The sequence below is a fragment of the Phascolarctos cinereus genome, unplaced genomic scaffold, assembly GCF_003287225.1.
Source record: "Phascolarctos cinereus isolate Bilbo 61053 unplaced genomic scaffold, phaCin_HiC Scaffold_3;HRSCAF=262, whole genome shotgun sequence".
Lineage (NCBI taxonomy): Eukaryota > Metazoa > Chordata > Mammalia > Diprotodontia > Phascolarctidae > Phascolarctos > Phascolarctos cinereus.
The window spans coordinates 108,653,966-108,666,684 of NW_027555736.1; the positions used below are offsets into that span (position 1 = coordinate 108,653,966).

At 40.4% G+C, this 12,719-nt stretch overlaps 1 protein-coding gene across 4 annotated transcripts in view; it reads left to right on the forward strand.

Moving 5' to 3' along the window:
* Positions 1–2,765: 2,765 nt before the first annotated feature.
* The window catches only part of OGA (O-GlcNAcase), a 29,867-nt gene continuing 19,913 nt past the window's right edge, over positions 2,766–12,719 (forward strand). For all 4 annotated transcript variants that reach the window (XR_013485278.1, XR_013485279.1, XM_020967113.2 and 1 more), the window contains exons 1-4: positions 2,766–3,407; positions 7,094–7,145; positions 7,449–7,546; positions 9,412–9,542. Coding sequence is in view for 2 of the 4 variants with exons in the window: in XM_020967113.2 (XP_020822772.1) it covers positions 3,194–3,407; positions 7,094–7,145; positions 7,449–7,546; positions 9,412–9,542 (495 nt within the window). In the remaining 2 variants the exon portion in view is untranslated. The remainder of the gene's footprint in view (positions 3,408–7,093; positions 7,146–7,448; positions 7,547–9,411; positions 9,543–12,719) is intronic.

The window sequence follows — 12,719 nt, forward strand, 5'->3', positions numbered from 1 at the left end:
AAGAGAGTGGGGTGTTGGCAGAGGGGAGGGCAGATTGGGGGAGGGGATAATCAAAATCAAACACTTCTGAGGAGGGACAGGATCAAAAGAAAGAATAGAATAAATGGGGGGTAGGGTAGGATGAAGGGAAATATACTTAGTTTTTCACAACATGACTACTGTGGAAGTGTTTTGCATGACTCCACATCTATAACCTGTATCAAGATGCTTGCCTTTTCAATGGGGGGGGGGAGGGAGGAAGTGAGAAAATTTATAACCCAAAGTTTTAAAAACACATGTTAAAAATAAAAAATAAAAAAATCAGGTGATGATGGGGCAGCTAGGTGGTGCAGTGGATAGAGCAACGGCCCTGGAATCAAGAGGACTTGAGTTCAAATCCAACCTCAGACACATAACACTCACTAGCTATGTGACTGTGCAAGTCACTTAATCCTAACTGCCTCATCAAAAAAAAATAAAAGGTGATGTCCTCTGTTAAGAGGGTAGGAAGAAGGGCAGTACAGGAGTTTTGAGATGTAACACTTGATTCAAAAACTATGCTAGGGGCAGCTAGGTGGTACAGTAGATAGAACACTGGCCTTGGAGTCAGGAGGATCTGAGTTCAAATGCAGCCTTAGACCACTAGCTGTGTGACACTTGTATGACTATTATGGAAATGTTTTGCATGACAACACATGCATAACCTGTATCAAATTGCTTGCCTTCTCAGTGAGGGGGGAGAGGATGGAAGGAGGGAGAAAATTTGGAACTCAAAGTTTTAAAAACGAATATTAAAAATTGTTTTTACATATATCTGGGGAAAAAATACTACATAAAACAAAAACAAAAATGAAAACTATGCTAGAGAATCAATTAGGGAGGAGTAGGGATTACTTTTCTGCAGTGAAGGCCCAGTCAAGATTAGATTAACAATTTTTTTTAAGATGATCTTTTCTCTCTAAGGCATCCATACCGACTAAGGAGGGTCAAAATAACCCAGTTTAGGAACAGCAGATTAAAGCTCCCATGCTGATAGAATTGGGACTTTAAATAACCTCTGTACTTTCAGCCTTGATCATGGAAGTGAAACACCTGTGGGTGATGGTGAGCTCAAGGGATGACCTTGCTATGATGCAGTAAGAGAGTAGGTCATGGGACTCAATGAGACTGAGAAATTAGGAAGTCAAGCTGTTTGAGGGAGCATATATATGTCTACTGAAGTTCCATTGTATAAGGGAAGAAATTGGAGTAAAGAGGAAGGCTGTGAGGTATTGAACTTCTCCAGAAAGGAGGGAGGATGAGCTAGGGACTGATAGATAATAAATTCTAGATTTGATTGGATAGAATCAATCTCAGCGGAGGAGAGGCTGCTGAGTGATGGCGCAGAAGGTGGGTCAGAAGTGGTACATGGAAGCAGATAGGAAATATGCCCACCCTCTATCCAGGACCAGGACTAGAAGATCAGGCTGAACTGTTCTGGCCCTTCTCATTTAAGCTGAGGATCAGTTCAATTCAACAAACATTCTAAATGCCCTCTCTGGGTTAGGCCTTGTCCTAGGCTTCAAAGATGGAAAATGACAAGCCTTCCCCTCAGGGAACTTACAGCTTTATAAGTGGGATATGACATGTCCAGAGAGATAGGGTAATCTAGTGGCTATAGGGTTGGTCTTTGAGTTTCAAGTCTGAAGTGCCTCTGACATATAGTAGGCTGGTGACAGTGGCCAGGTTGATTAACTTCCCAGTGCCCCCATGAGACTTTTTAAGCTTATAATCGGCAAAGGAAATGCAGATCTGCATCAGCAGAAGGAATTTACACTAGAAAGTTCCATGCAGTTATGAAATGACAGGTTGTGCTAGAGATCACTTTCAGCTAGGGGAGTCAGGGAAGCTCGGGGAGAAAGATGTAAGCACCTAACCTGGGTCTTGAAAAAAGAGAAAGATTTCCACAGGTAGCTTGGCATATTGGAAAGACTACTGTACTGTATGGTTCCAGGCCTGGCTCTTGATTCTTCCCAAAGCGACTGTGGGTGTTTTCATACCTGCAAAATGGAGAGGACACAAGCCCCACTTAGGTATGAGGAAAGCGCTTTATTAACTTTAAAGCGCTATAAAGAGTGACCCGAAAGTCTTCGGGCAGCTGCAAACTTGAGTAGCTTCAGGTCTTTGGGGACACCCAGTGTAAACAGGGGATAGTTAATAACAATGACGTGCATACACAGAAATAGAAAACTGCAAGGCGAAGTCTAGCTAGCCTTCCACTCTGGCTGGAAGGAGAGCACGTAAAGGGGAGTAATGTGAAATAAAGCTGGAAAGTTAAATTATGGAGGCCAAGTTAACTAGAGGCCTGAGTCGGGGGGGGGGGGGGGGGGGGGGGGGGGGCGGGGGGGGGAATTTAGCCAGAAACTGCTGCAGTAGAAAAGTAGGTCAGAACAGGGAGAGAAAACCCACCGGTCTCTTTAAGAAACAGAAGCTGGGCTTCCGCGCTTGCGCACTGTGGAAGTAAACACCTCTCCTCCTATTCTCCCCTTCTTCTAGTGATGTAATGGTCCGTCCCAGAGTCTTCGCCTGGTTCTATGGGGGGGAACCAAAATGGTATGATCTAGTGTTGCCTCTATAGTCTTCATTCCCGCGGTTTCTCAAATGTTTTCCTCCCCCTCCAACTGGGCTCAGTGGTTTGGCCCAGGGGCGGGGAGGGAGAGAAGGGTAGAAAGGACCGGTCTGAGCCGGTCTGCGGCGCAGGCGCAGTGCGGATAAACAGGAAGCGGGCGGTAGCGGCAGAGGTGATCTAGGGGCTCCGGGGAGTAGCGGCGGAAGGAGGAAGGGTAGTAGAAGGGCGGCGGCAGCAGCAGAAGCGGCGGGTGACCGGGAGAGAGAAGAAAAGGGAAAGAACTTAGCCTTCTACTTTTGGGGAACAAAAAAATTAACCTGCCTCCCTATTTCGGCTCTGGTTGCCCGGATCCGGCTCAGGCGGCGGCTGACAAAGGGCTCGCGCCGGTCACCGCCGCCTTCCCATCCGGGCATTCGGGCCCCTGTGGAGAGGTGGCGAGGGAGGAAGAGGGGGAGGGGAAAGGAAGGCTTAGCGGGCGCGGCGCTCGCGCTCTCTGCCCCGAGGTCCAATCCGAGTCTCTGGGCCGATTGACCGACCGGGAGGACGGACGGAGGCCGGGAAGGGCCCGCAGTGACTGCGGGGGTGGCGGCAGCCGGGGCCAGGAGGATGGTGCAGAAAGAGAGCCAGGCGGCGCTGGAGGAGCGGGAGAGCGAGCTCACCCCCCACCCCGCTACCGCGGCTGCCACCGCCGGAGGCCCGCTGGAGCCGGCTGCAGCCCCATCCCCCGGGGAGGGGAGCCAGGCAGGGGCAGGAGGCGGCACTGCGGCCTCAGCCGCGGCATCGGGCGGAGCGCGGAGGTTCCTTTGTGGTGTGGTGGAAGGTGAGGGCCCCTGCTGAGATTGGGATCAAGGGGGAAACCATTAATCTTTCTAGGATGGGAGTTGGGGGGAGGGCAGAGTAGTCCATGGCCCCACCCTGCGGAGAATTTGGGCTTTGGAAAAGGCGGGGGTGGGTAGCTGGGGGAGCCTTATCCCCTTTTTTTGCCTCTGTGGAATTGATGCTTTCTTCTACGCTGAGCCGCCTGACCGCACCCGTTTTGGGCACATTTCCAAGTACCTTAGCTGGCCCTTTGGCGAAGGCCGGGAGAGGGAAAGGGCGGGTTCAGATTCTGGAGCTCTTGCTGCGCAATCTTACGGTTTCTTTGGATCTTTTTTTTTGCTGCTCCTTCCCTCCCCCAAATACCAGCTCTGACGCCCCCACCCCCACGCTTTTGTAATCTGGGCCGAAGGGGAAGCAGCTGCAGCACCGCCTGTTATTTGTTTGTTTTTTTTTTTTAAATCTCTGCTTTGTTGTTTTTCTCTGTTGCCTTTTTCCCCACATTCCTTTGAGGGCCATATTGCCGGTTTAGAAAACGTCTTGAGAGTCTTTCCTGGTTCCTTTTTCCGTGTGCTGTTGATGAAAGGCCTAGTCTTGTTCTAGTTGGGAGGATCAAGCGATATAACGTACAGTCTTTTTCAGACTTTAATGCCATTTATAAATGTTACGCAGAGTTATTATCAGAAACTAGTTTTAGTGAGTTAAGAGCAGACTGAAAAACATACGCAGGTTGCCCAGTGGTTAGCTGGAAATGTACCATAAGCTCCTTGAGAGTAAGTGCTTTGGGCTTTGTAAGGCTTAATAAATATTTGTTGGTTACTGTAATTTTAAAAAAGTAAAACTTTCCTGGGTAGGAGAACCGACCAGAAAATGTTACATCTGTGGATAATCTAAATCGATTTGGGGGTCTTGCCCTTCCCTGTCCCCCCAGCAGTATTTTTGCGTTCAAGTTTGCTGCTTTTCTCAGTTCCCCACCCCCACTCAATATGCCTTTGAAACATTTTAGCTACCTCGAGTTTAACAGATACTTATCTTGTTAGCACTCATCACTCTACGTTATGTAACAAGTGTTTTTGTGTATCAGGAAAACACCGTATAATGTTATTCCTGCTAAAAGCTAAAGGTGAAAAATGTTTTCTATTTGGGAAAGGATCTCCTTGTTACTATAGGACTTTGTAACGTTGTTTCTAAGTGAGGATGAATAGCTGGCCTTCATTGTTTGCTCTGAAATAGTTTTGACTCAAGTAGTTCAAGTTTTAAATTTTTGTAGTGCTACTGGGGTGGAAAGCAAATACTTTCTTTAGGGGGTGGAGAGAAAGATGGTCTGTTTATCATAGTCACTAGTTACCATGCAGGATACTTTTTGTTTGGCCTTTGCAAAGGTGCAGACTGCATCTGGCTGCCGCAAATGCTTATGAAAATAAAACTATTATATGATTTACTAGCTAATTATTTTTATTAGCACCTATCCAGTTAAATGCAGCCAGAAAAGTTTCAGTAGGAGAATCTGCATATCTTTACCTCAGAGGGGGTATGTGTATGTATATGTGTGTACATAAAATAGTTACATATAGTGCACATGAACATATATGTTCTTATACTCTCTGGTAGTGAAAAAGTCCTAGACCATGGCAATACTCAGATAATGCAAATTCTAATAAGGGGAAGCGCTCTTGGTCAGTTTGTTTTGTTTTTCCAAAGCAGTATCGTGTTGTTCTCCTTACTGCCCCTAGAGGCCAGTTCTCTGTATATTCCCTTGTGATTGTGCACCTGAGTCAGCACTGATTCTTTGTTCTTTAGGATTGGCTCCGTTCCTAAAACAAACGAGAACAGGCGGTATAACTTTAAAGTGCGTCCAGGTTTCCGCGCCCCCGCCTCCCCCTTAAAAAATCCTTGTAAGATATGTTACTGGTGCGTAACAACACTTGTGCCTTCAGTTTGAAGTAGAATACTTTTGCCTCTCTGGTTCCAGTCAGCCAGAATCGTGATTCTAATTGGTTTTATAGACTCTATTTTAGGATTCCTAAGAAAGTGAGCCTAAACCTAAAGAAGTCTGTTGCTTTTTGTTTTGGAAAGACTATCAAGAAAGATGTTAAATGATAGAATTTTTCCTGCTTTTTCCTAATGCCAGGACTGTTATGAAAGCTGGGTAACCTGTAAGGAGATAGATGGGGGAACTTGACAGGATTAGAAGTTATCTTGATTACGATTCACTAGCTCTTTTAAGTCTGTTTCATTAATAAAAATTGGAACTTATTAAATTTATGTTTTTAGGTAGCTTTATGTAGATTACATGGCTTTAAAAATAGACTTCACCCACAGGGTTTGCCTGGGACCATATTAGCAAGTAAATAAATGTGAATGCAAAAGTTAAAAAAAAAGAGTTGAATAAATGAATAAATTTTCTGTTGAAACATATTGCCATAGAATGAAAAAAATAGCATTTAGAGAGGCATTTTCATAAGATCATAGGACCAGAGCTGGAAAAAACCTTAGAGGTTAAAAAATGATATTTATCAGTTATAATGTCCCTTATGGGTAGCAGTTACTGTCTCTTTCAGAGATGAAAGAGTATGAGTAAAATTTGCTGTAGTAGAGTTAGAGTTGGGGAGTGCCCAACTCCAATACTGTGTTAATACATATGTTTAGATCAACTGTCTGTCAGATGTTTTGTTTTTTGGGTGGATGGGTGTGGTTTTTTGTTGTTGGGTTGGGTTTTTTCCCCACGGTGAATGTTGTTGTTTTGTTTTTTAGAGGAATTGTTCTGGGCCAGTCAGGTTCTTGAGAATTTTTTAACTTTAAAGTATTTACTCTAGAATGGAAATTGCTGGAGAATTTCCTATCCAGGCCTGCTTCCTACTACTTAATTTGTTGTGAATTTGGCTTTGCCAATCCCCTCTTTGGTTGTAGACAGTTTGAGGCTCGGAGTAGTTCAAGAAGTTTAAAATAAAAAATAGAAATTATCATAATATCAAGTAAAGCCAAGTTATTTCTGTTCCATTCTACCTTAGCTGTTCTTGGCCCCTATCCACCCCACTACACACATTCCTATCAGAAAACAGTAAAAATCACTAGACTCAAACCAAGCATGAATATAAGTGATTTAATGTGTGTGTGCAGCAATAATTGAAAAGATTATCTTTAAATATGATTCTAGGGACAGCTACATAGAGCTGGATAGGTGGATAGAGCACCAACCCCGGAGTCAGAAGGACCCAAAATTCAAAATAGGCCTCAGATACTTGATACTAGCTGTGTGACCCTGGGCAAGTCACTCAAACCTGAGTATCTCACAAAAAAGTAAATACTATTCTGTACTTTTTGTAAGTGTTGGCATGAGCTCTGTAAGCTTTTATTTGTTTAGTTTTCATTAGATTATCCAGTAAACTTAATTGAACTTAATAGAACCTCAGAGGGCTAGAAAGGAGAGTAGTGCCCACTAGGCAATTTCTACTCCCACACCAAATTGTCAAAACCGTACAAACATCCTTAGTGTACCAGTCTGGGATTTGACTGATTTTGGGGTGATTTTTTGATACCTCAGGGCATGACTTTCCAGTACTACCATCACCAATAAACCCCCCCATCCCTAATTTAGAACTGAAGGTTTCTGTACGAAAATTGAAAGGAAGGTGATATAGTTTAGTTTTGAAATGTGAAAAAATAACTTGGATATTGCTTTCAATCTAGGATTTTATGGAAGACCTTGGGTTATGGAACAGAGAAAAGAACTCTTCAGAAGGTAAATCATTGTTTTTCAAAGGAGAAAAATAAAGGTGCTATTCTTTGTAAATATAACACTTTCCTTTTGTGTGGGATTGTTAAAATCACTATGGATCTCCTGGTGGATAATTTGCTATTCTAACAGTCTTTTCTTTTACATTTTGTTTTGATTATCTTCTGTTTGAATATTGGTACTTTTTGAAGGCATGTGGGGGACTCCAAGGCAAGAATATAGGAATTTTCTAACTTGTTTCATTGTAATGTCAATCTATACTTATACCAACAACTCTTTAAACATTTTATTCCCCTTTTTCCCTTAAAGGCTACAGAAATGGGAATTAAATACATATTTATATGCACCAAAAGATGACTACAAGCACAGGATGTTTTGGAGAGAGATGTACTCAGTGGAAGAAGCTGGTAATCTTTTTCCTTTTTAAACAATGTTGTCTGAATTTCCTCTGTGTGTATACATATGCATATTCATATGTATACATTTATATGGCAGAGGGAGATGGGTATTTGTCTAATCTTTTATCTGTTTAGTTGTATGAGGATTTCAGTAATTGATTTATTAGTACTTCTCAATGTTATTCTACTTTTTCTGTGAACACTTAGTTTAGTTTGGTAAGACAACTGAAGTCAAGTTTATGGGTTTAATTCCATGGGAATCAATTAGCTTTAGTTCATTCCAAGTGTCTGAAATATGTGCTGCTGATGAAAAAGGAGAATTTTGTCACTACCTCATATTTATATAGCACTTTAAGATTTACATAGTGCTCCTTGGCAGCCCTCTGAGGTAGATAGAACAAATGTTTTATTCCTGTACAGATGAGGAAACAAGTCCGAAGGGTTTTGACCTCATAGAGTCAAAACTAAGCTCGTAGAGCTTAGAGTGATTTAGAATTAGAGGTTTAATTGAGAAAATTATGACCTACTCAAGAGAAACTGATGTAGAATCACACATCTAAAACTGAAAGAGCAATCAGAAGCCAACTCATTCATTACCCTCATTTTATAGACAAGGAAAGTGAGGTCCAGGGAGGTTATGTGACTTGCCCAAATCTGTGAACAAAACTGTAATTCAAACCAGGGCTACCCTCTGCCTCCAAATCAGTGTTCTTTCTACTGTAATGTGCTAAAAATAAGGGTAACTCAAAATCCATCTCTGCTGTATTGCCTTGCTGGTGATGGCTCAGTTAGCTTTAGTAAGCGATTAAAAGCATTTTTTAACCTCATAAATTAGAATATGAACTCTTCTTTCATAGGGTATTGAGTGAATGAATAGAGATAAAGGTCCTATCACTTTTTTCTTTGACTTAAATTATCTTCGTAATCACCTAACTGGAATTTGGTGCAACATAGCCCAGAGGATGAAATCTAGCCAAGGGGAATGACTTGAGAATGTTTTGTTATTATGCTGGAATTGTCTTTAATTATGAAGAACCAGTTAAAAATTGTTACTTCTTTACAGCTTCCATTGTGTACTTGATGTAGTTAAGCAATTTATTATCAAAATTATAAAAATAAAACTATTTGAATTAGTATCTTGAGGTACTACTAAAAAGTAAATGTTAAGACGTGCAAAACAAAAAACCTTTGGTGGAATTATTTGGAAAAGTAATATGGGAAAGTTATATGGGGAATATTAAAGAGTTCTTTACATTTTAAGACTTTTGTGTAGCATGTGGTACTGTTTTCCTTAATGAAGGGACACTCAAGACCAGCGCTTAAAATACTAAAAAACTACTTGATTTTGAATACATACATCCTTTCCTATTTCCCAAGGCATTATAGATTTTTTGTTTAGGATTTTGTATTAAAATTATCATTTGTATCTTACAGGTACTTAAAGATGCGCAATTAAATAATCTGTATTTACAAAATAGCTATAGCTTGGCATTTTTGAAAAATGGGATATGGAAATAGTTTTTAGTTTGATTGCGTGAAAGTGGAAGGGTAATTTTTTCAAGTAAAAGCAATCTATTTCTATGCCATTTGTAAATTAATACTATTGTCAGTATTAATATCATTCAACTGTTTTTACTGTTTCCCTCTACCCCTAAATAAAATGGTACCTAGCTTGTATTTTTGTATGTCTTGATAATTGACATAGCACTCACTTTTAGCACAACTAATAAAGATTCTCCTCCCTTTTTTACACCAAATTTACTAGAAATGTGAAGGCTTCAGTTGCAAGGTTGACTCTTTACCTTGTACTGTTTTCTATATAGGGTATGAAATTATCTGTAAATTTAGCTCTTTTTTCTTTTCTTTTTTTTAAGAACAACTTATGACACTCATTTCTGCTGCACAAGAATATGAGATAGAATTCATCTATGCCATCTCACCTGGACTGGACATAACCTTTTCTAATCCTAAAGAAGTGTCCACATTGAAAAGAAAACTGGATCAGGTAGTTCTTTGTTCATTAAAGGAGGTTGGGTTAAAGATGAATAGGTATAGTTACATTAAGTTTAATGAATTGCTTTCTAGCAACTAAAAGGAAATGAAATTCCTGTTGTCTCTAGGGCAGTCACCTTTTATGTTTCTGCTAACAGGAAGATAATTTGTAAAATGAACTTGAGAAAATTTCACCTCAAGAAACTTTTGAGTTCAATTCCAGCAGCATTTTTAAAGTGCCTACAGTGTGCCAATGTTATGTGTGTATATATAAATGTACACACGCGCGCACACACACATATGCAGATAAACGTGAACCAATCCTTGTCCTCAAGTAGCTTACATTTTACTTGAGAGTTGGGGTGAGAGTGAGGCATGGATTTACACCAAAGTACAATATATACAAAGTCATTTCAAGGCCAATGTGGGGGGGGGGTAGAGGCAGTGTTCTAACAACTACTGTAAACTGAAAAGGCTTCTTATAGGAGGTGGCATTTGAGCCAAGTGTTGAAGGGAATGTGGGGGACTGGATTTTCCAAGAGGGAAGGTATAGTAGCAGGATGAATAAGTCTGTGTAAAGATAATAATACTCAGGGATGGAATGATAGATTATCGGGTATTGAGTTGGCCAATTTGCCTGAAAAGTAGAATGTTTGAAAAGAAATAACTTCAAGTACATTGGGGAAAGATAGAGTGGAGCCATATTGTGAAGAGCTGTAAGTGTCAAACACAGGAGTTTATATTTGATTGTAGAAGTAAAAAAGGTGCCACTGGAGCTTCTCAAGTAAGGGAGTGACATAGACTTGTCTTTTACTAATATGAATGTTAAGACTGTATTGAAGATGAATTAGAGAAGGGGAGAAACTGGAAGTAGGAAAAACAGGCTCTTACAGTTGTCTGGGTAAAAGGTGATGGGGGTGGTTATATAAGTGAAGAAAAAGAATAGCTGGGAGATACATTGCAGAGGTAGAATGAAGAATATATGTCAATCAATTATCTATGGGGAGGGGTAAATGAGTGGAAGTTAGGGTTGACTTCATAGTGATTCACCTGGCTGACTGAAAAGTGGTTCCTTTCCCTGAATTAGGAAAGCTGGGAGATCTGATAGGTTGGGGCAGAGGTGAAAGTTGGGGGGGAATGAGCTTTAGGTTTGAGAACCATGGGACATTGAGATGAAAATGTCTGACATCTCCATAATGTCCAGCAGTTGGTGATATAGGACTAGAAGTTAGAGAGAGGTGAAGATAAATCAGTCAGCATTTATTATGTGCCAGGCATTAGGGAAACAAAGACAAAAATGAAAATACCTGACCTTAAGGAACTTATTGTCTGTGGAGGAAATGTGTCCCCAAATAAGTACATACAAAATAAATACAAAGTAATTCTGGGGAAATACTTTATGTAGCCAGTGGAAGGGAATGGTACATGGAGGGCAGAGAAAATGGCAAGGTGTCTAGAGTGGATGGATGTGAAAAGTATGGTTTGGGAGTGGTTAGATCAGTTTTGTTTTGACTTTTTTTTTTTTTCTTAACTAGTTAGGAGGACAGCTCAGCCCCAGGGCAATCTTAAAAAAACAGAAGAAAATATGTAAGATGAGGTGATTTAACAGTGTCACCTGTGGCATAGAGGCAAGAAGGGTAAAGACAGAAAAGAAGCCATTGAATCTGGAATTTAAGAAATAATTGGTAACTTTGGAAAGAGCAGTTTCAGTTGAGTGAGGTTGGAATCCAAATTGCAAAGGATTGAGAAGTGGATGAGGAAAACAAGTGAAGGCAGTGAGAGCTTTTTTTTCTTTTTAACACAAATTTGGCTGATAAATAGATTGAGGGAATGGGAGAGTCTAGTAAGGGGCTTCTTGGTGTTTTTTTTTTTTAAGGGTAGAGGGGATTTGGACATGTTTATAGAATAGGACTGAGCCAGTAGATACGGAGAGTTTGAAGATTGGTTAAATCATCATTGTGTACAGCACCTTTTCTTAAAGTTTGGTCCTGGGGTTCTGTCAGGTCAAAACTTTTCATGAGAATACTAAGGTGTTATTTGTATATAAAAATGCTCCTCCTTTTTCCAACTTCATATCTGTGTAAGGATTTTCTTCCATCTACTTATAATTTAGGAAAAAGTTAACAAAGCATTAAGCACCCAATATATGCTAGGTACCATGCTAAGTGTATTACAAATATTATCTCATTTAAGGATCACAATCACCCTAGGAGGTAGGTGCTATTATCATCTTCATTTTATGATTGAGGAAATTGAGCCAGAGAAAGGTTAAGTAACTTGCCCAGGGTCCCACACGTGCACAGCTAGTAAGTGCCTGAAGCTGGATTTGAACTTGGGCCTTCCTGAGTCCAGGTCAGCACTCTATCCACTGTACCATCTGGCTACCCTTAAATAATAATGGTTAGCCTTTAAGTAGCACTTTAAGTTTTGCAAAGCATTTTACAAATGTCTCATTTTATCATTATAACAACCTTGGGAGGTAGGTGCTATTGTTATAGTCATATTACAGATAAAGAAACTGAGGCAGAAGAAAATTAAGTGATTTATTCATGGTCACATAGTAAGTTTCTGAGACTCAAGAAGATCAATTTCTATTTTTTTCAGTTAATTATGAGGCAAGGTCCTCAACTGAGAGAAGGGAATGTGGGAAGGTATTCAAGGCTTAAGGAGAGACTAAAAGGTTTGGAACAGCATCTGTGAGAAGTTAATCTAAATTAGGGAAGAGTATAAGGATTGCCTTTTGCAGTCAGAGCCCAGGTGAAATTAGATAAGGGTTGTGGAACTCGTTATTTGCATTATAGGGGGCCTATCATTAAATGAATAACCAAATAATTAAAATTTTTATGAGTTTTAATTTTTAGTAATGTAAAGATAGATATAACCTGTATAAACAAAAACTCTTTCAAATATTTTTAAGAGTATAAAGGATGTTGAGACCAAAAAGTTTGAGCCTACAGGATAAAATAAGGCCCCCTACAGTTGGCTCCTGCCAATCTTTCCAGCTTTATTTCATATTATTGCCCTTTACCAATTTGATATTCTAACCAAATTAAATTATTAGTTTTTAGAATTCAACATTCCATCTCCTGTATCAGTGCATTCATATAAGTTCCCCATACCTAGTGTATTTTTCTTTCACCTTTGCCTCGAAGAATCTTCTTCGAAGGCTTAACTTGTGCCATTTCTCAGA